Source organism: Austrofundulus limnaeus, unplaced genomic scaffold, assembly GCF_001266775.1.
Source record: "Austrofundulus limnaeus strain Quisiro unplaced genomic scaffold, Austrofundulus_limnaeus-1.0 Scaffold82, whole genome shotgun sequence".
Taxonomy (NCBI): Eukaryota; Metazoa; Chordata; class Actinopteri; order Cyprinodontiformes; family Rivulidae; genus Austrofundulus; species Austrofundulus limnaeus.
This window is the reverse complement of record NW_013952484.1, coordinates 370,069-390,071: the sequence shown is the minus strand read 5'-3', so window position 1 is coordinate 390,071 and position 20,003 is coordinate 370,069. Positions and strand designations below refer to the sequence as shown.

The 20,003-nt window shown below is 38.3% G+C and overlaps 1 protein-coding gene across 1 annotated transcript in view; it reads right to left on the bottom strand.

Annotated features, from left to right (window-relative positions):
- Positions 1-2,216: 2,216 nt before the first annotated feature.
- The window catches only part of fig4a (FIG4 phosphoinositide 5-phosphatase a), a 67,960-nt gene continuing 50,173 nt past the window's right edge, over positions 2,217-20,003 (bottom strand). Inside the window, exons 22-24 of the mRNA XM_014011563.1 lie at positions 13,469-13,557; positions 10,576-10,650; positions 2,217-2,922 (exon numbers count right to left, since the gene is read on the bottom strand). Of these exons, the coding sequence (XP_013867017.1) occupies positions 2,745-2,922; positions 10,576-10,650; positions 13,469-13,557 (342 nt within the window). The 3' untranslated portion in view covers positions 2,217-2,744. The remainder of the gene's footprint in view (positions 2,923-10,575; positions 10,651-13,468; positions 13,558-20,003) is intronic.

The window sequence follows — 20,003 nt, the reverse complement described above, 5'->3', positions numbered from 1 at the left end:
AGGCTAAATAAAACAAAAAAATATTGGTGGTAATTTTGACTGTGTAACTTTACAAACGGCACTCCATAGGTGAAAGCTAAATGCAGCAAATTGGTTGCTAAAAGATAAAGCTAGCAGCTTAAAACACAATTAGCATAAGTGTAGCTACAAGCTAAAATCGGAACATTAGAGTAGGTTTGCTGAAGTTGATTTCAGAGAAAAATGTGTTTGAAAGAACAAAATCACTTACAATATMGGTATTTTTGTTTATGGGGAATTATTTTGTGATTAAAGATAAATATTTATAATTAAAAGTCAGAGCATGCTATGCCTTTGCTAAAGTGGTTTGATTGCAAAAAACACATGGAAGAAATTTTATACAGGCAAACAATTATTAGATGCTGGATTATGGTCTTTTTTGTCAAGGCCAATAAAAACAGCTTAAAGACGACAAAAACATTTCTCCTTTACGACCTGACAGTATTTAATACTTAGTGCAAACAAAAACGTGGCCAGTACATAGAAAAAAGTTGCCAGCACGACCACCTACGTAAATAAAGGACTTTTTGAGGAAAAAAAAATATTCTGACGCAAACCATCATTTCTACACCCTCACTGCTCTCATGAAAAAAAAAAAAAACAATTTAGAGGATCTTCTGAGCTCTTGTCACTTTAGGTGAAATATGTCATTACTGGTTTCAAGACATCAGTGCAAACTTATAACTGCTACGACAGATCAGCAGGGTTTGACGACACAAAATGTACATTTCCTCTGCTTGATTTATTTTTTTCAACTTTTGCAACGAATTAATTTGCTCATGTTGGCACGTGCTGCGTTTGACATCACGTGCCAAACCAGCGCCTCCCCTGCTCTCACGCTCACATGGCACGAACGCCGAGTCCGGTTGCCAGTCAGGATGACGGCTGAAGGCGGACAACAGATAACGTTTCGCATTTTCTAACACCTGCCCTTAAAAGCTGAAAAGAGAGTGAGAGGAAAGAGAAAAGACGAGGTGCGAGGTGGTGGTGGTGGGGAAATAAAAAGAGGGAAGTGGAGGTGGATAATGGGTGACAAAATGAGAGGAGAACTGGTAGCAAATGAGTGGAAAATATGAACAGAGGCTGCATGAAAGGGAAAATATAAAGTTTTTGCAAGACTGAAAACAGACATCATATAACTTAGAAAAAAGCTTACAAGAAACAATTACAAAATAAATAAATGTTTAATTTATTACAGAGTAACAACGTTGACATCTTAGGAAAATGTATAAGATAACAAAACTTTAACTTTATGGTAAAAAAGCAAAATAAAAAATATATATTTAAAAAAAGGCTTTGGGGAAACTAAACTTACACTTTATATTTAAATAAAAATAACATATGTGACCCATCACATCGAACTGAGGATGGAGTCCCAAATTCAAATTTTAATCAATAAATACATCATCTATGGGTCATTTAAATATAAGTGGATACAAAAAATATGATTTTGAGCAGCTTACTGCAAGCTAGCACAACTTTTTTCTTTTTCCAGCTGGTAAATCTTAATATACAAATATTGTTTGAGGTTTTCTCTTTAAAATGACATCAACAACTCCTCATTAGAATAACCTAAAAATAGAATTTAGACCAAACATCAAAGGGTTAACATTTCTCTGAACCAATCATGATATCAGGTTGATCCAGGTATCAAAATGTAGCTTAAAAAGCAGGAATCTGAAAATGAACTTGAGTCATTTTGACCAAATTTGACTTAACCCTCAGTTTAGTATGATGGGTCACATTGACTTTTTGGAATGATTAAGAGAAAAAAAAAACATCAATGAATGGCCTCATCGAAAATAATCCCTCAAAAGGAATAAATATAAAATAATGAGATGGACCTCAATCCAAAAACTCCAGAGTGGAAAGATAAAATAAAATTTGTTCCGCCATTTTTAATCCAAAATAAATTTAAATCATTTGACAAGACTGGGAATAAATAAAAGTGCYACATGTAAGATTTTGAGGCATTAATCCAAAAGTTGAAAATCTTTTAAAACATAAACAATAAAAAAACTCTACTTATCTTTTATCATTAAGTACAAATACAAGTGCTTATAGATCTTCAGTAACTTAAACATCTTCTTAGGAAGAAACAAATTTTTTTTCTAACTGGAGCAGGGGCGGTTCTAAGGGCGGGGCCACAGGGGCATTGGCCCCAACTGAAATCTGATTGGCCCCCTGAAGTGCCCCTGTCCTGTCACTCATCTGTCCTTTGCCCAAGAGTGATGATGGCAAGTGCAGTTCGATGTTCAAACACTAGAGGCGCTACAGGAAATAGGAAAGTCTGGCATGAATTAATCATGAATGATGTCGTCTTCTCTTAAGATTTGAATAATCCTGCAGGAAAAGTCTTTCCACTAACAAACAATAGCTGGATTTTCTTACATGCTGTGTRTTTAATCTATGTATAGTAAAAATGCATGTAAAAGTTTGGAGAATATACATGCAAGATTTTTTAAAATTACATTACAAGTGTTTGAACATGTGTGACTGGTTAAATTTATACATCTTACCAAAATCAGAGATTTGTGTACAAAGATGTTAAATAAATACTTGGCCCCTCTAAAAATATTGTGGCCCCTTGATGGCCCCTTATTCAGAAAAATCTTAGATCTGCCACTGARCTGGAGCAACAAACAAATATCTGACTGAAGAACCTTCTGAGGCCTAATGTTGGAACGTTGAACTGAAGCTGACTGTAKTTTCCCATCGGGTCGCTCTCACATGTATCTGTTCTTGATGTACTCCCGGTACATCAGCATGTCGTCCCGACACAGCGCCCTCACCTGGCCCTGACCTGCCATCACGTGGCTCTCAAACACGTCGYGACTGTCTCGGTCCACCTCCGGAACCGAAACGGAGTAGAAGCTGTCGTCTGGGAAGAGTGAGACTGGAAACCTGAAAAGGATAGAGGAGCACAAAAATTACACGAGAAAGTGCTTAAAAGCCTATTTTTGGTGTTGATAAAAATGAATAAAAGCCTATTTTTCAAATCAAATGAAGTCTTAAATTGCCAAGAAAAAAAAAGAGAGAACTACTTATATTAACAAAACAAAACCATGTGAAAACCAGCCCTTTTTTGGGGCCATAACCGTTAATGGAAGAAACAGAGAATGGTTGTAAATAATGAGTGCTTTTACAGCAGAATTACTCATGTTTTCTCAGAAACTAAACATCACGCATCAGTCATGCATCTTCATCTCCAAAATGGATTAACAACTGCATGCTTGTCATGTTGTCCACTGAGTCAGACGGTTCAGCAGCTGGGGAGCCGTGGCTGCATTACAGCTGGGCCTCACTGGCAGGGAGCTGTTTGGAAGCTGCGGCAGATGTTCTAGTACCGGTAAACTGAAGAAGCCTTGAGATAAATATCGATTTGAGCTTTTAAAATAAGTTCATGCTTTGACTAGATGGTACAAACAGCTGCTGACTCAGAGCAAAAACTTCCAAACACAGAGCAAAGCAGTTCAAGTCTGCAACAACGTATTAGGCCATGCTACCTTTTATTAATTTAAACATCACATGTCCACTCAGTGTGCTTTTGGATGTGAAGAAGAAAATTATATTTAATGATCTAATTATCTTTTTTGAGTAATTACAATTAAATCCAATGTGTCATGTGATGAGACTGTGGGGTAGGGTGGAGGTCTCCAGTTATCATAGTAAAAAAATAACCTGTGCATTTTTAAGGCTAATTAAATAGTTGAGGGACTGACGTGGCTATAGAAAAAAATGTGAATTAACAAAAATCATGTAAGGTAAAATAGTGTATGGACAAATGAGACGAGAGCTTTTTCACATGTGTCCTGGCAGAAAATCTGAGTTCACCCGTGACCATGGTTTCCTCTTTATATTCCTTTCAAAATAAACTATAACACTATTCGGGTTAGCCTATCTCAGTGGTTCTTCATGGCCCACTATCCTGCATGTCTCAGTTGATTCCCTGCTCTTCAGCAGGTCTTTAAGTTCTGCAGAAGCTTGTCAATCACTCATTCATTTAAATCAGGTGTGCCAAAGCAGGGGCCATGAGGACACGAATTGAGAACCACTGGTCTACCTGGTGCTGGTATGTTATATTGTATGTTATTCTGTGGAATTATGTTGTATTGTGTGAAATTGTGTGGTACAGTGTGAAATTGTGTGGTACAGTGTGAAATTGTGTGGTACAGTGTGAAATTGTGTGGTACAGTGTGAAATGGTATGGTTTGGTGTGAAATGGTATGGTATGGTATTGTTCCTATAGTATGGTATGGTATTGTTCCTATAGTATGGTATGGTATGGTATGGTTCCTATGGTATGGTATGGTATGGTTTGATATGGTTTGGTATGGTATGGTATGGTTCCTATAGTATGGTATGGTAGGGTATGGTATGGTATGGTATGGTATGGTTCCTATAGTATGGTATGTATGGTATGGTATGGTTCCTATAGTATGGTATGGTAGGGTATGGTATGGTATGGTATGGTTCCTATAGTATGGTATGTATGGTATGGTATGGTTCCTATAGTATGGTATGGTATGATATGGTATGGTATGGTTCCTATAGTATGGTATGGTTCCTATAGTATGGTATGATATGGTATGGTATGGTATGGTATGCTTTGGTTCCTATAATATGGTATGCTATGGTTCCTATAGTATGGTATGGTATGGCATGGTATGGTATGGTTCCTATAGTATGGTATGGTGTGGTATGGTGTGGTATAGTTCCTTTAGTATGGTATGGTGTGGTGTGGTGTGGTRTGGTATGGTTCCTATAGTATGGTATGGCATACTATACTATAGGAACCATAGTATAGTATGCCACACCATACTATAGGAACCATAGTATGGTTGGTATGGTATGGTATGGTATGGTCCCTATAGTATGGTATGGTATGGTATGATATGGTATGGTTCCTATAGTATGGTATGGTATGGCATGGTATGGTATGGTTCCTATAGTATGGTATGGTGTGGTATGGTATGGTATAGTTCCTATAGTATGGTATGGTGTGGTATGGTATGGTATAGTTCCTATAGTATGGCATGGTGTGGTATGGTATGGTGTGGTGTGGTATGGTTTCTATAGTATGGTATGGCATGGCATGGTATGGTTTGGTATGGTATGGTATGATATGGTTTGGTATGGTATGGTATGATATGGTTTGGTATGGTATGGTATGATATGGTTTGGTATGGTATGGTATGATATGGTATGGTTCCTATAGTATAGTATGGTATGTTGCTATAGTATAGTATGGTATGGTATGTTCCTGTAGTATGGTATGGTATGTTCCTATAGTATGGTATGGTATGGTATGGTATGGTTCCTATAGTATAATATGGTATGGTTCCTATAGTATAGTATGGTATGGTATGTTCCTATGGTGTGGTGTGGTATGGTTCCTATAGTATGGTATGGCATGGCATGGCATGGCATGGCATGGCATGGCATGGCATGGCATGGCATGGCATGGCATGGCATGGCATGGCATGGTATGGTATGATATGGTTTGGTATGGTATGGTTCCTAAAGTATGGTATGGTATGGTTCCTATAGTATAGTATGGTATGGTATGTTCATATAGTATAGTATGGTATGGTATCTTCCTATAGTATGGTGTGGTGTGGTGTGGTGTGGTGTGGTGTGGTATGGTATGGTATGGTGTGGTATGGTTCCTATGGTATGGGATGGTATGGTATGGTTTGGTATGGTATGGTATGGTTCCTATAGTATGGTATGGTAGGGTATGGTATGGTTCCTATAGTATGGTATGGTTCCTATAGTATGGTATGGTAGGGTATGGTATGGTTCCTATAGTATGGTATGGTTCCTATAGTATGGTATGGTATGGTACGGTTCCTATAATATGGTATGGTATGGTATGGTATGGTTCCTAAAGTATGGTATGGTATGGCATGGTATGGTTCCTATAGTATGGTATGGTGTGGTGTGATATGGTATGGTATAGTTCCTATAGTATGGTATGGTGTGGTGTGGTGTGGTGTGGTATGGTATGGTGTGGTGTGGTGTAGTGTGGTATGGTATGGTATGGTATGGTGTGGTGTGGTATGGTTCCTATAGTATGGTATGGTATGGTTCCTATAGTATGGTATGGTATGGTATGGCATGGTTCCTATAGTATGGTATGGTATGGTTCCTATAGTATGGTATGTTATGGTTCCTATAGTATAGTATGGTATGGTATGTTCCTATAGTGTAGTATGGTATGGTATGTTCCTATAGTATGGTGTGGTGTGGTATGGTTCCTATAGTATGGTATGGTTCCTATAGTATAGTATAGTATGGTATGTTCTTATATTATGGTATGGTTCCTATAGTATGGTATGGTTCCTATAGTTTAGTATGGTATGGTATGTTCCTATGGTATGGTGTGGTGTGTTGTGGTATGGTATGGTATGGTATGGTATGGTATGGTATGGTATGGTATGGTATGGTGAATGCAGATGGATGAAGATACCTATATGAGTGGGGGTCTCATAAATGAACCCATTGCTCTCCCAAAAAAAACAGTGAGTTTTATTCAAACCTTTGCATTCCTCAGATGAGTCTTGCCTTTCTCTACCTTTCTAAACTTTTACATCCATACACATTTTTCCAATCTCTCAGATCTGCTGATCAGCTCTTCCTGCACGTGCCCAGAACCACGTGTAAGCTCAGAAGGGACCAGGTTTTGCAGTTCTGGGTCCTAAGTTATGGAACAACTTGCCTTTGCGAGTTAGACAGACCTCCACATTAGCTGTTTTTCCATCTTCACTTCACTTTGTTTATACTATATTAATTTATAGAACTTTGTCTCCTTTGAGGAGATTTAAAGGGCTTAAAAATAAATTGGATTGGACTTTTAACAACAATTTGATTATTTGAAAATATCTCTTGTTTAACAAGACTTTTAAACAGAATTTATCAGTTGTTCATACATTGCCTTTTAAATACATGTGGGACAAAAAAGAAAAGAAAAAAAAAAACATCTCTTCCTCTTAGGGATGCATCTCAACAGGAATTAGCCTCAGTTTTCATATCCTTTCATATTCCCCGATGAGTAAGCTTTACCTACTCCTGATAAAACAATACAGGCGCTGTACAGCAGGAGGGGAGAGGCTAAAGGCCCCAAACAGAGAGCACACCAAATCTGCAGCCAAACAACTAAGAATAACACTGTTGCATAACAGCCAACACACCTGTCCTGCCCTGTGAACCTGACAGGAAGATGATGGACCAATGAACACTCAGAGAGAAGAGAAACGTGTAAAATACAAAAAAAAGAGAAAATATCTTGCAGTTTCTTGCTGAGTTTGGTGGTGGGCGTGCAGCTGGACTCTGTGGAGGTAGTGGTGGAGTGGAAAACAAGATCTATAATGTACAGTCACCTTTGCACTGCCCTAACCCAACAGAGGAGTGTATTCAAAGACCACTGTCACTTCGCAGTTCCACAGAGTCTTAAGAATAATCTTCTGGTCGTCAGGCCACTCCTCATTTGAAAGGGTTTGGAAGAAAATGAATGGGAATGGTGTTGGCACCAGAGTGAGAGTAGGGCCACAAAATAAAAATGTACCTTAGCGAACTATTGCCTACTTTTATTTCTATAGTTTAGTTTAAATATTTTAATATGCAACAACTATTTCTTTTTACATGTGGAAGGGTTGTCTTTATCATATCTTTGTTGGTTCATTATCATAGTGCTACGCAAACGAAAGCATCTATCTATTTTCATCGCCCGTCTTTTGGCATCAGTCAAACAGACTTACAGTAATGAGTGTACACAGAAAACWGCATAAAGACACATTAAAGACATTTTTGAGCTCTTGGTTATGATCTGTTAGCTGTGTACACCTGCTGGACACTGTACCATGGAGCATTGAAATTCATCACAGGCAGTAAACCTCTCACTCATCATTGTACTTTATACTTTGGTTAAATGGCCATCCTTACGCAGCTGTAGATTTTTACATTAATACACATTTATTTAACAATCTATTCTCTGCCCGGCTCCACCCTTGTCTGGTTGCCGGACTTGGGTCAACAGTACCACCGTAGCCTTCGTTCTCAGACAACATCAGGAAATTTGAACTTCTTATAAAAGAACTGGAAATTAAATCCATAAACTCTTGCCACAGTTTCTGAGTTTTTATTTTATTTTGTTACTTTTAAATTACTTTTTGTTTGAATTTATTTCAATGTGCTTTTGTTGATACGTTTATTTTGCAACGTGTTTTATTGGTTGTATTAACTTTACTGTTTTACTTTTGTATAACAGGTCTCTCTTGCAAATGAGACAATTGTGTTTCAATGAAACTAGCCTGTATAAATAAAGGAAATGAATGAATGTTCGCTGCAAAGTAATTAACATGTCTTTAATATTTAAGCTACATTATTGTCTTTACTAACAGAAGAAAGCACAACAGTCTGCTAAAAAGGACCGGTCTAAATGTTTTTATTTACAGAACTTTTAAAAATGAATTTTTTTTACAGAAGCAAACCCTGCCTTCAAAAACTGTTCAATTTTAAATGGCCTTTTAAATTTTTACCATTGAATACTGTCCTTTGATGGTTTGTGTATTTTTTAATAAAATATCTTTCCAAAAACTTTCTATTCAAGGTCCCTTCTTACAAAGAGTGACTTTTTTCACAGCTCTAGCAGTAGAAAGCTTGATAACTGAAGCTTGAGTGGTTAGTATTGTTTAAAGTCATACATCCAGGGTATGTGTGTTCATAAATGGTGCTGAAGGTAAATTCGGGAATATACAGTATATGTCATTTTCTCCATCAGTTGGTTATTAATGTTGATGCACTAAAGAGGTGGCAGTGTTTCATTGCTATTGCTAGTCAAGGTAGAGCATGTTTAAATGTTTTAAATAACTCACTGTTTTCAGAAACCTTGCTCAAAAGCAATAAAAAATGTGAAAATACTTTTCAAAAGAGGCTCTAAATTCAATTAACGTAAAAACGCAAACGCTGTGGGATTTAAGTTGAAACTTACTTTTGAGGTTGCTCATTAAAATTTGTGGGACTGTGATAAAGATGCCTCTTTATCCACAGGTAGTTAATGTTTTCAGACTCAGTGCTACATTCTGATTTCTCTCCTAACAAACGCAGACTAAAGTCAGGGAAACTGCTTGAAGTATACCATAAAGTTAGATCACCGTGCTATATTATGTAAGGATGTCAAATTCTCAGAACTGATAAAAGGTATACTTACTGTAATTGTTATTTTTATTCTATGACAGTACGTCTGCCTTGAAGCTCAAAAGAAAACGTGTTATTCCTCGCTGCGTACTGCCAGAACACGTGAACACAACTATATTCAACTGCGTCACGGCTACAGCACACAAAGTGAAAGCTGAATCAAGTGGACAGAAAACATTAGATATAAGAAGCAGTTAGACAGAACACTGTTGAAAAAAACATTTCAAGTTGCTTTTCGTCAAAGCAGCCTTGTAGGAAATGTAGAAAATGTTAAGTGGTACTTCAGTGCAAACTGGTTTGACAATGCCTGACAGTTCATGGGAGTGAGGACTACTATGTTTGGTAACAGGTGTGTTTTGGGGTCCCAAGTGTTTAAAAGGGGCAATATCCTGTAAAATCAACTTTTTTGAGTTTTATATCATGTTATACTCTCATAAAAAACATGCCCAAAGCCTTGTTTTGACTCATTCATGCATGTTTGAGAAATCCTGCAGCGTTTTTAGGAAGCCATGCTGAGGAGCAAAACAACAGGTGGGGACCAGAAACGCCTTTTGGTACCAGGAACGCCCCTGGGGCGTGTCTTTAAGCCAAACTTCCTCATCACGGAGCACACCTCCCCGCCCCCCACACACACCSCGCCCATGACTCCTGCAGGCTCTCGGCAGTAACAAAGCGAAGAGTGAAACTGAAAGTGAAACTTAAAACTGTCTGCGGAGCTCCCAACATTACTGCTCACTCAGTGAACCTTTTTCAGATTCAAAATACCTTTGAGGAAATGTATTTTCAGATGCCAAGTAAGTGTCAGCGAGGAGGTTCAGTGATCTGTTCATATTTTAAATGCAATTGTTTAATTTCATTGTTTATAAGTATTTATTGGGACCACAGTCTGGGGTTTATGTTACTGTGGAGAAAAAGTTACACGCTTTTGACTGGTTGACGTGGATTATCTGTTCAGCTTGTTCGGACTGAATATTAAATAAAATGAACACAAATAAACGCTATTGAGTGTGTCATTATTATCATTAAAAGAAATAAGGTGACAGGTAAAAAAAAAAATGACAAAATTTCGACCCTGTCAATCAAAATGACGGACAGTGAAAAAGCAACTTCTGCTTTAAGTATTTCAACATAAAACTGTTCATCTGAGAGCTTGCAGAAGTTGGTTTGTACAATTTTAAATTAACATTTATGAAGAGATTTTCTAGTCTCGCGAACCACTCAAAGTGCTTTTGCTCTACAAATAGTATTTAGTCACATGCTCACAGGCTCACACGCTGATTAAAAGCTCAGGGGCAACTGAGGACGATTACACCAAGTTCCATAAACGAGATATATTACGTCTGTTAATGTTTCACTCACAAGCAAATGATGTTTGCCAGATTTATCTGTTCTGTTTTCTCCACACTGTGYTGGCTCTCTCCAAGACGTGCAAACCTACAGAAAGAAGAAAAATAATACAAAGGTTCAGAAATATTCATACAAAACAAAACAAAACAAAAACAAAAAATTAATTAATAAAAAACAAAAAAACAAAAGCAGATACCAGAATAGTTGATAGTCGTCACCAAGGCTCTGGGGAACTCTTTGCACTACAGCATCATATTGTGTTTTTGCCAAACAAGCCTTTTGGGGTCTTTAACGTTCCGAAATCATCATCATTACTCATTGACTTTCAGTCCCTTGGTAATGTTTTATCCTCACAATGACACAACAGCTGATGGGTCTCCTCCTGTTCTTGCTTGCTGTTTTCATTATTAGTGAACTGATTACAGCAGCTCTGGCCTCAGCTGACATCTTTAAAGCTGTTGCAACTTCCAGCTTCTATAATGAACACAATTCCTTTATTACACGCCGCTGTGGCAGAAGGATATGAGCGCTGTTCTTCACGACTAATTGGAAGGTACAGTAATTCCCTCGCCGCGATCACAACCATGCCTGCCGTCAAAATCGCACGGGTTCAAACCAAACACAATGATGTTCTTGGCATAATAAAGTATGCAAGATTTGTTGAGATGATCTCTTTTCTTCACTATGTTTTCTGGCATGTATCTAGTTCTGCAATGTTTGTGCCATTTCAACAAGTCATGAATCAAAACATTCAGCTCTTCCAAAAATTCTGGCTATGACTTTTGGTGCTTCAGCTTAGGGATATATYGGCGTTAACATCATTATCGGCTGATATTTGTCATTTTTTTAAAGGTGACCTAATATGGGGGGTCCTAGAACAAGTTAGGATCCATCTGTGGGCTATACAAAACATGTTCATTGGATTTAATTCACAAAATTAATCTCAATGAAATTTCACCTTTTCAGTTCTGCCTGTTCTTTAGCTCTCTTCAGAACATGCTGTTTTGCATAAGTTGCTATGGAAAACCCCTCCCAAAATTTTGTTTACGTTAACTCCGCCCCCCGCCAGAAGTTTCCTTTCAGTAGAAAGTCTTTGGGGATATACTGCTGGTATTTTTTTTCTAAAGTCGTCTATGGTGAAATTATTTACACAAACTACAACTTTCTTTGTTAATATTGCTAGAACATTGCCATCAAAAATGAAAATTCGATTAAATAAAAATAAAATTAATCCACACATCTCTGTTCTCCATGACTGTTCTAAAACAGCAGAACCGTCCTGTGAAGAAGTGGGCGGAGTCTCTGCTTGGGTTACCAGGAGAAGCTGGGCTCAGGCTGGGGTGGGCTGGAGTGCGACTTGTGACATCACAAACAGCGGTGTTTRAAAACAGCTCATTTCAAGATATGGAAAAATACATTTACTTATAGTAAAAATACCTATGAGTGCATTTTTTTGGTTCTTGGACTGTTTTTTAGAAGCAGTACAGACCCAAATTTAATTTAAAAATCTGCATACTAGGTCCCCTTTAAAATATCTGTATTGGTCTGATACGTAAAACTGGGCCAACATTAACGTCCAAATTTTGATTTCCCACTTTTTAGCTTTGTGTTTCTGTTTTGGGAGGGGAAATGGTTGGTTGAGTGGTATCTGATCATGAAATCAAAAGGAAGTTTTATAAGTCAGGAGTCTAAAAATGTGCTGACCAAATCAAACTAAAACCCTACTTTGGTGTGATGGATCACATTTAAAGTACATGTCCCAATTGACTACGAAAGAACATCCATGACATTCAGTTCTCCCAGGTTCTTGTTAAAGTACACGAGTTCTTGTTTCATGTTTTACAGTTTTATAAATAGATAATGATGTTTCAAAGAAATAATCACATGCTGACTACTCAAATGCTATGCCTGAACAGTTCTTCTCCCTAAATTAGGAAACGCTGTTTGTGAGACAGACTAAAGCTCCATCAAGACCATTTTATTATATSAAACATTCTGTTTGCTCCCAAAGAACAGATAGTTTTGTTCATTTTTAGAATCCGCGGACGTCTTTTCTCCAACACTGCTGGGAGCATTTTGGGCAACGGGAGAAGACAAATAAGAGAGGACAGWCAAAGGTGGACAAAGAGCATTGAGTTCAAAGCAGGGCAGAGCTGAGCAGGTCCCTCTTTTTAATTGACTCATATCGCCCTCAGGGGTTGACTGAAACTGTTCATTCTGCATTTTTCTCTGTAGTTTATTGTTGTAAAAAAAAAAAATAATAAAACAAAACAAAGGCTTTCAATGTTTTCCAATTACAGGTGATTGACATGTAAGACTAGGACTCTACATTTTCATTTACACTCATTAAAAATGGTGACAAAGAACTAGTGCACTAACTGCTCCTGGAGATCAGAAGTTTATGATATTTAAATACGTAAAAAAAAAAAAAAAGTTATGACCTGACCTGGACTGGAGATTAGGAAAAAAAAAACACACAACAGCTGCTGAAGCTGTAAAATAGCTTCCCATCTTCTCTATCCAAGCCAGTGCAATCTATTCTACAAAATGTCTCTTCCTCTGGCTTTATAAAATAAATGTCAAATTGTACGGATTGTCCTTAAATTACATGGGTTTCCCCCCCCCAATTTGCAGGTATGAGGATGTATGGAAAAATCTCAGATTTTTTCAAATCTTTTGGAATTTTTTCAGGAACTCAGCTTCAAATTTAATTCAAGTCTCAGAACCTGTAGGGTATAAAAAAACAATAAAATAAAGTAAAATAACCATCTCCCAACCCACTTTGAACAACCACACATGGTAATTTTGACATATGAACTATAGATGCCAGTAGTGAACTGCAGACAAGACAACATTGTAAAATGAACTGCAACAACCCTAAAGGTGGGGGCGCAGTTTGAGTTACCTTTCATAAATAAGCAGGTCTCCATCAACGGGACACTTTGCAAGATCAAGACCGTACGGTTCTTTAACTGTGTGCTGCATCTGGAACTCCTAAAAAGTAAAGTAAAAAAAAAAAACGTTACAAGATAAGCTTTCACTTGAATGGATTTATTTACACATTTAACTACAATCTCTCAAAGTAATGGTACAAAAAGATACCTAGGGGACTTGACTTCAGTGTTGTATAAAGTACCTGAAAGTGATACTTGAGTAAAAGTACAAGTATCCTATCATAAAATTACTTTGGTAAAAGTTAAAGTCTCCTCTAAGAATATTACTTGAGCAAAAGTCTTAAAGTGTCCGATTTATTTTGTACATAAGTATCAAAAGTACATTTCTGACATAAAATGTACTTAAGTAATAAAAGTAAAAGTACTGAGTAAAAATCAATGGTTAGATTTTCCAAAATATATTTATTGGGAGGTGACCTCTTAAAAAAACATTTTTTCTAACGGTGTGCAGCTTTGGTGGATTCTGTACAAACTAAATACAGTATCAGCATGGTATATTGTTATACTTCATATCCAACCACAATCAGATTCAATCCAGGAGGCGCAGTTTATCAGGATAATATATTTTTTAAAAATAACAAGCAATAACGACTTTCTATTTCTTAACTTTTTAAAAATGTAACGAGTAGAAAGTACAGATAATTGTGTAAAAATGTAAGGAGTAAAAACTAGGCTGAAAAATAATTAATCAAGTACAGATAACCAAAATTTCTACTTAAGTACAGTAATAAAGTATTTGTACTTAGTTACATCACAACTCTGCTTGATTTGAATAATGAAATCGAACAGACAAGGTCATCAGGTTCAGCTGCTTCTTCACAACAGATTCACTAATTCACACAAGCTATGTAGACATATTTGACAGTAATTTGATGGTTAGWGTTTGATGAGGCGATTTTATGTTTGTTCATGTTCGTGTTCAAYGGCCTCCTGGGGTTTCTGCACTCCGTGTCCTCAGCTTATAGACACACAAAGAGGAGTAACGGCATTTCACCGAATAAATAACAGGTGCCTCTTCAGCAGAATAATCTGACCTGACCTTCTAAAACTTGACTTTATTGGGCTGATCAAATTTTGCAGTGGCAGAGAGGCAGCAGTGCAGACATTTCAACTTCAACAAGTTGCAAGTTGAGACYTACATGGCAAAAATTTGTTTGTCAATCACAATTCAGACATATTTAAGCAATAGCAATTAGTAGATTTTACTAAAATAGTGCTTTATTTGTGCCCAGGTCCCTGCTTGGAAATGAGGTCTTGATCTGATTGGGGTTTGAAATTTGGTAAAAWAAAATAAGTCACATGAAAATGAGATTAATTTAATTGGACTTAGATCTGAAGACCTTAGAGGCAGATTTAACACATACAGTATAACTCAGTGATTTCTATCAAGAGTTCCATTAAGAGTTTGAGCTACAAAAGTAAAAAATATAAATAATTGGACAGAAAATGGATGGATGGATGGAATTATTTAACAAGGTTTAAGTCTTGTTAGGGAGAACAATAACATCCATGGACTCATTTTAATAAGTGCTCTGATAAGAAAGAAACATTTTGCAGAACATATAAAAACACGATTCTTAAAACGGGGAGAAAAAAGGGTTTGATTAATGTGGCCTAATGAGGAATAATTGCAATGAGATATAAATTATTACCAAGGATAATTTATCACAAGGCTGTGTCAGAGTGATTACAACATGCAAAACGAAAAACAGAAGGATATTTTCTCATGTGTGATTAAATGTTCGGCTGGTCAGAAAGCAACTGAGCCAGACGACGGCGAGATGATTTAATCATTAAAACACTGATTTTAATAAGAAGCTGGCTAATATATACAGGATCGCTGAGATCTTAAAGATGGAAAACGAGGGTTTTATGACTATAGCAGTGCAGAAATGTTTTATTTACAAATTAATTGCCTCTCCTGTGGTAGCCATCCGGAGCTGCCTAAATGCATTCTGGTACAAAGCACCACCTATTTCCCCAAAGCTCCTCCTCAGAGCTCAGTCGGCAGCCGAGTTCCCGCCCCACAGTGCACCCCTCCCCCGAAGCTTTGTTGTGAAGACATGCTGAAGTGGGAGTGTCAGAAATGGTATAGGAGGTTCTTAAAAAGACAGAGGCCAATTTCAAGGTGTTTAAATAGGCTATGGTGCAAATTCAACAGTTCTATATTTACAGTAGGGTTGGTTTGGTTTCCCTGAATTATCCCTTTTCTATGCTGCCATAGGCTTAGACATCTGGAGGACAAACTAACATTTCTTCACTGTTATTGCTGCAATTAATCTGTGTTTTTATTTGTTTTCCTCTCATAGAAATCTACAAATGTCCTCCTGTGTTTGTCACGCCTTTCTCATGTCCTTTCAAAACCCAGCTAGCTAGCTTCTGGTTCATCTGGGGGCCCACTGCTAGTGGTGGAGCCTCGCACCCCTGCCACACTGCCCGCTGGTGGGTTGTGTCTTTGCCCGCCGGTGGCTCTCGGTGTCTGGGGCTGGGCGCTCGGGCATGTGCCGGCTCGGCCCGGTGGCTGCCTGGTGGGGCTTGGGTCCTCTGGCCCTGTTGGGCCTTGGCCTGGGGGTGGTGCACCCTGGGGGCCCGGGCCTCTGTGTTCATGCCTGGATCTGCTCCAGCGCAGCGGCTGCCGGCGGTACCTGTGGGTTTGTCAATGCTGGCCCTGGGAGATTTCTGTGTGGGGTCACTGGAGGGTGGGGGGTGTCTCCTGGTTCTCTCCTATGGTCCGTTCTGGGGGGTGGGTGGTTCTCCCTGTGCTGGTGCCCCTGGGGGCTCCACGCTTGGGGTCCCTCTTGGGGTCTTAAGCTCTAGTCTCCTTTATGTCTGCCTCAGGTCTTAGGGGTCGGGTCTTTGGGTCTCCATAGTCACTATACTGTATACTATTGGAAAAATCTTGTATACATGCATGCTCACAACCGCAAACAAACGTGTTCAGATCCTGGGGTTTCTGATGGTCACTGAATGTGTATATCTATATATGTATGTATGGGTATATGTATGTATGTATGTATACTTTTCAGCAACATTATTATTAATTATAAACACATGTATTTTGTTGCTGTGTTTTTGTTTTCTCCATTTTTGCAGGTGTACAGACAGATGCCGGGCTTGTTGTCTTATTTCACATATATTCTAATCTCTCTTTCAATCCTTCCCATTACATTTCTCCTTTGTCTTGTCTTTCTTTTTCTTCTTCTCTATATTATAAAAAAGTCACTGATGATGAAGAAACTAATATTCAGTTCTGTTTTCTACTGAGGTGGCTTTAAAAAAAACAGCTAGCCAAGATTGCTCATCCTGAGCCTGGTTCTGCTAGAGGTTTCTTCCTGTTAAAAGGGAGTTGTCCCACTCCACAGTCACCAATGTTCTGCTCAGGATGGGGATTTGAATTCAACAAAGTGAAGATTCAACGCCCATTTTAAATGGAGAGACCTGAGGACTCTCAGGGTAGAAGTTAGAATTGAACTGAAAGATTAATTGATGCACTCTGTGTCTTTCGTTTGGAAACCTTTTATAGATATTAACTATTGAATGTGACTGAAATAAACTAGATTATTTTTGGATCAWCTGGTATGTGTCATGCATTGCATTTGTTTTCATCACAAAAAATAGTTTTAAGATTGCTTAAGTGGTATTTAGATGGAACTCTATTATTCTCTGTGTTACATAAACGGTCATGGACTTCTTGACATAAGTGAATTCTGAAGGTGAAATTTAGGCCTTTTAAAAAATACCTGTAAGTACTCAGAGGAGTTTGTTATATAACAGCACATACAGGAGTTTTAATCCAGCAGCCAGATACTTTATTTATATGACTGTTCTTYGACTCTATAGCAATACACTCAACATAATGTTTGAGGGAATAATGAATGGGTTTGTTTCAGAACCAAGGCCAAAAAATGGCAGCTGAGAACACAGAAAAATGACATCAACACAATAAAACAAAAACAAAACAAACTAAAAAAAATCCACACACAGTTCCTCTTCAAACAAGATTATACCAGAACACATGTTCTCAAATAAACACACTTTAAACTGTATATCTTGCACAAATGAGGTTTGACGTTAACATGTCCTTGTCATACATTCACATAGATGAYGAGAGTGCATAAAGTCACCATTAAAGTGGCGAAATACTAAATAATGTTTGTAATTTCATGGCAAACAAAGTCATAATATAACGTTTAAAATTTTCAACAGTTGTGTGTTGTGCTGGCACCCAGTCATTTCTCAGGGATAAGCCTGCAGGCAGCGACACGAGATGTGTGCACCAGACACGTGAGCTTCGAGTCCAGCCTGAAATCCATGAATTCATGACTGACTCATTGCTCAAGGTCCTAACAAGACAGATAACTGAGTGACAATTCATTATAAATCAGGAGTGGAGAACAGATGGAGAGAAAAGGAGACTTTTTATTCTTGTCTGAGGATCAGAAATGAACTTGTTCAGATTTTTTTCAACATGTGTTGCCTGAAAAGTGAATTAAAATTGAGTTTGCTTAAAAATGTTGCAGATTTAATTTTGATTACGTTACTTCTGGCCCCTTTAATCCCAATTTAAATCAGCAGTTTCCAACAATCTCTAATTGGAGCTTACAATCATTAAAAATCAAATTAAGCAAAAAAACTAACTATGATTCAGTCTCAACTACCTTTATACTATTATCCTTATCCATTTATAACTAATGTTTTTATTTATTATAAAAGAGAGGACAAAAGTACGCCACTTTAAATTTGTCTGCAGATCRTCTCAAGACAACCTCAGTATGACAATCTCAAACCTAACTTTTTTATGTATGGATGCCCCCTGGATGCTTCCCTAGAAAGGTTTCCTAGGCATGTCCAACTGGGAGGAAACCCCTACGAAGACCCAGGACACCTTGGGGAGATAATATCTGTCAGCTGGCCTGGGAATGCTTTGAAATCCTCCCAAAAGGGCTGAAAGAGGTGGCTGTGGAAAGAAATGTGTAAGCCTCCCTGCTCAAGTTGTTGCCCCCATTGACACCGCTCTGTAACAAGTGGAGGATGGATGGATGGATGGATGGATGGATGGATGGATGGATGGATGGATGGATGGATAGATTGTTATGGATGGATGGATGGATGGATGGATGGATGGATGGATGGATGGATGAGAGTAGATGGATGGATGGATGGATGGATGGATGGATGGATGGATGGATGGATGGATTAATGAGAATGGATGGATGGATTGATAAGGATGGATGGATGAGGATGGATGGATGGATGTGGATAGGTAGGTGGATGGATGGATGGATTGATGAGGATGGATGGATGAGGATGGATAGATGGATGTGGATAGGTGGGTGGATGGATGGATGGATGGGTGGATGGATGGATGGGGGTAAATAGATGGATGGATGGATGGATGGATGGATGAGGATGGGTGGGTGGATGGATGGATGAGGATGGATGGATGGATGAGGATGGATGGATGGATGGATGGATGGATGCATGGATGGATGGATGGATGAGGGTGGATGAATGGATGGAAGGATGAGGTGGAAGGATGGATGGATGGATGGATGGGGATGGATGGATATGGATGGATGGATGGATATGGATGGATGGATGGATGGATGGATGGATGGATGGATAATGGATGGATGGATGATGGATGGATGGATGGAAGTGGTAAGACAGTAGTAAGAAAACTAGCATTTTAAGCTTTAAGAAGCCATTAGTAAGGAAAGTAAAGGAAATGACTTGTTGAATCACTTTTGATTTCTTTTCTATCTTTTGCCAAATGACACATTTAGGCCCATAATTATTGTAGAATAAATTTTATAGTTTAAATATTGGTTTAGCTATAAATGTAGCTTTTCTCTGGAAATAATGATATTCTGTCAATGCTTATTTTATAAGCCACAAGTATGGAACATTAAGAGCAATATTAGTCTATTTGTAAACATGGTAATTATATTACTTGTTAGTATTGGTTATAAAGAACATTCACCTTAGCTCCTTCTGTTAAAGAGGTCTTCCTGTGTGGATGAAAACATTTGTTTTGATGATTTCCTGAAAAGACAACCTCAGCTTACTTAAAGTGTATCTTACCCCCCCTGTGAAAAGATAACTCCGCCCCAAGGCGAAATTTGAAAAATGCATCAAAGTGGGTGGGTGGGTGGTGGTGGTGGTGATGGTGGGTTAGAGAGCAGAGGTGTGGCCAGGACGAGAGAACGTGACAGCCTCGGCTGAGCTGTCCACCTCACACCACACCAGGCTCGGACAGAGGAGGTGGAGTGCTCCGCGACAGCCTGGCATAAAAAAATAAAAGCATACAGCTGCAGCTGCTCGCAAGATCTCTAGTTTAAATCAGGAATAAAACTGTTGGGTCTTATTTGACTGAAGTTCGGTCCATTAGGGCTGCAGCTTTCCCCCTGTCTTTCTGCCTTTTTTTTCCTTCCTCCCCTCCCGCTGCACAGGATGTACTGCTGGTGTGTGTGTGTGTGTGTGTGT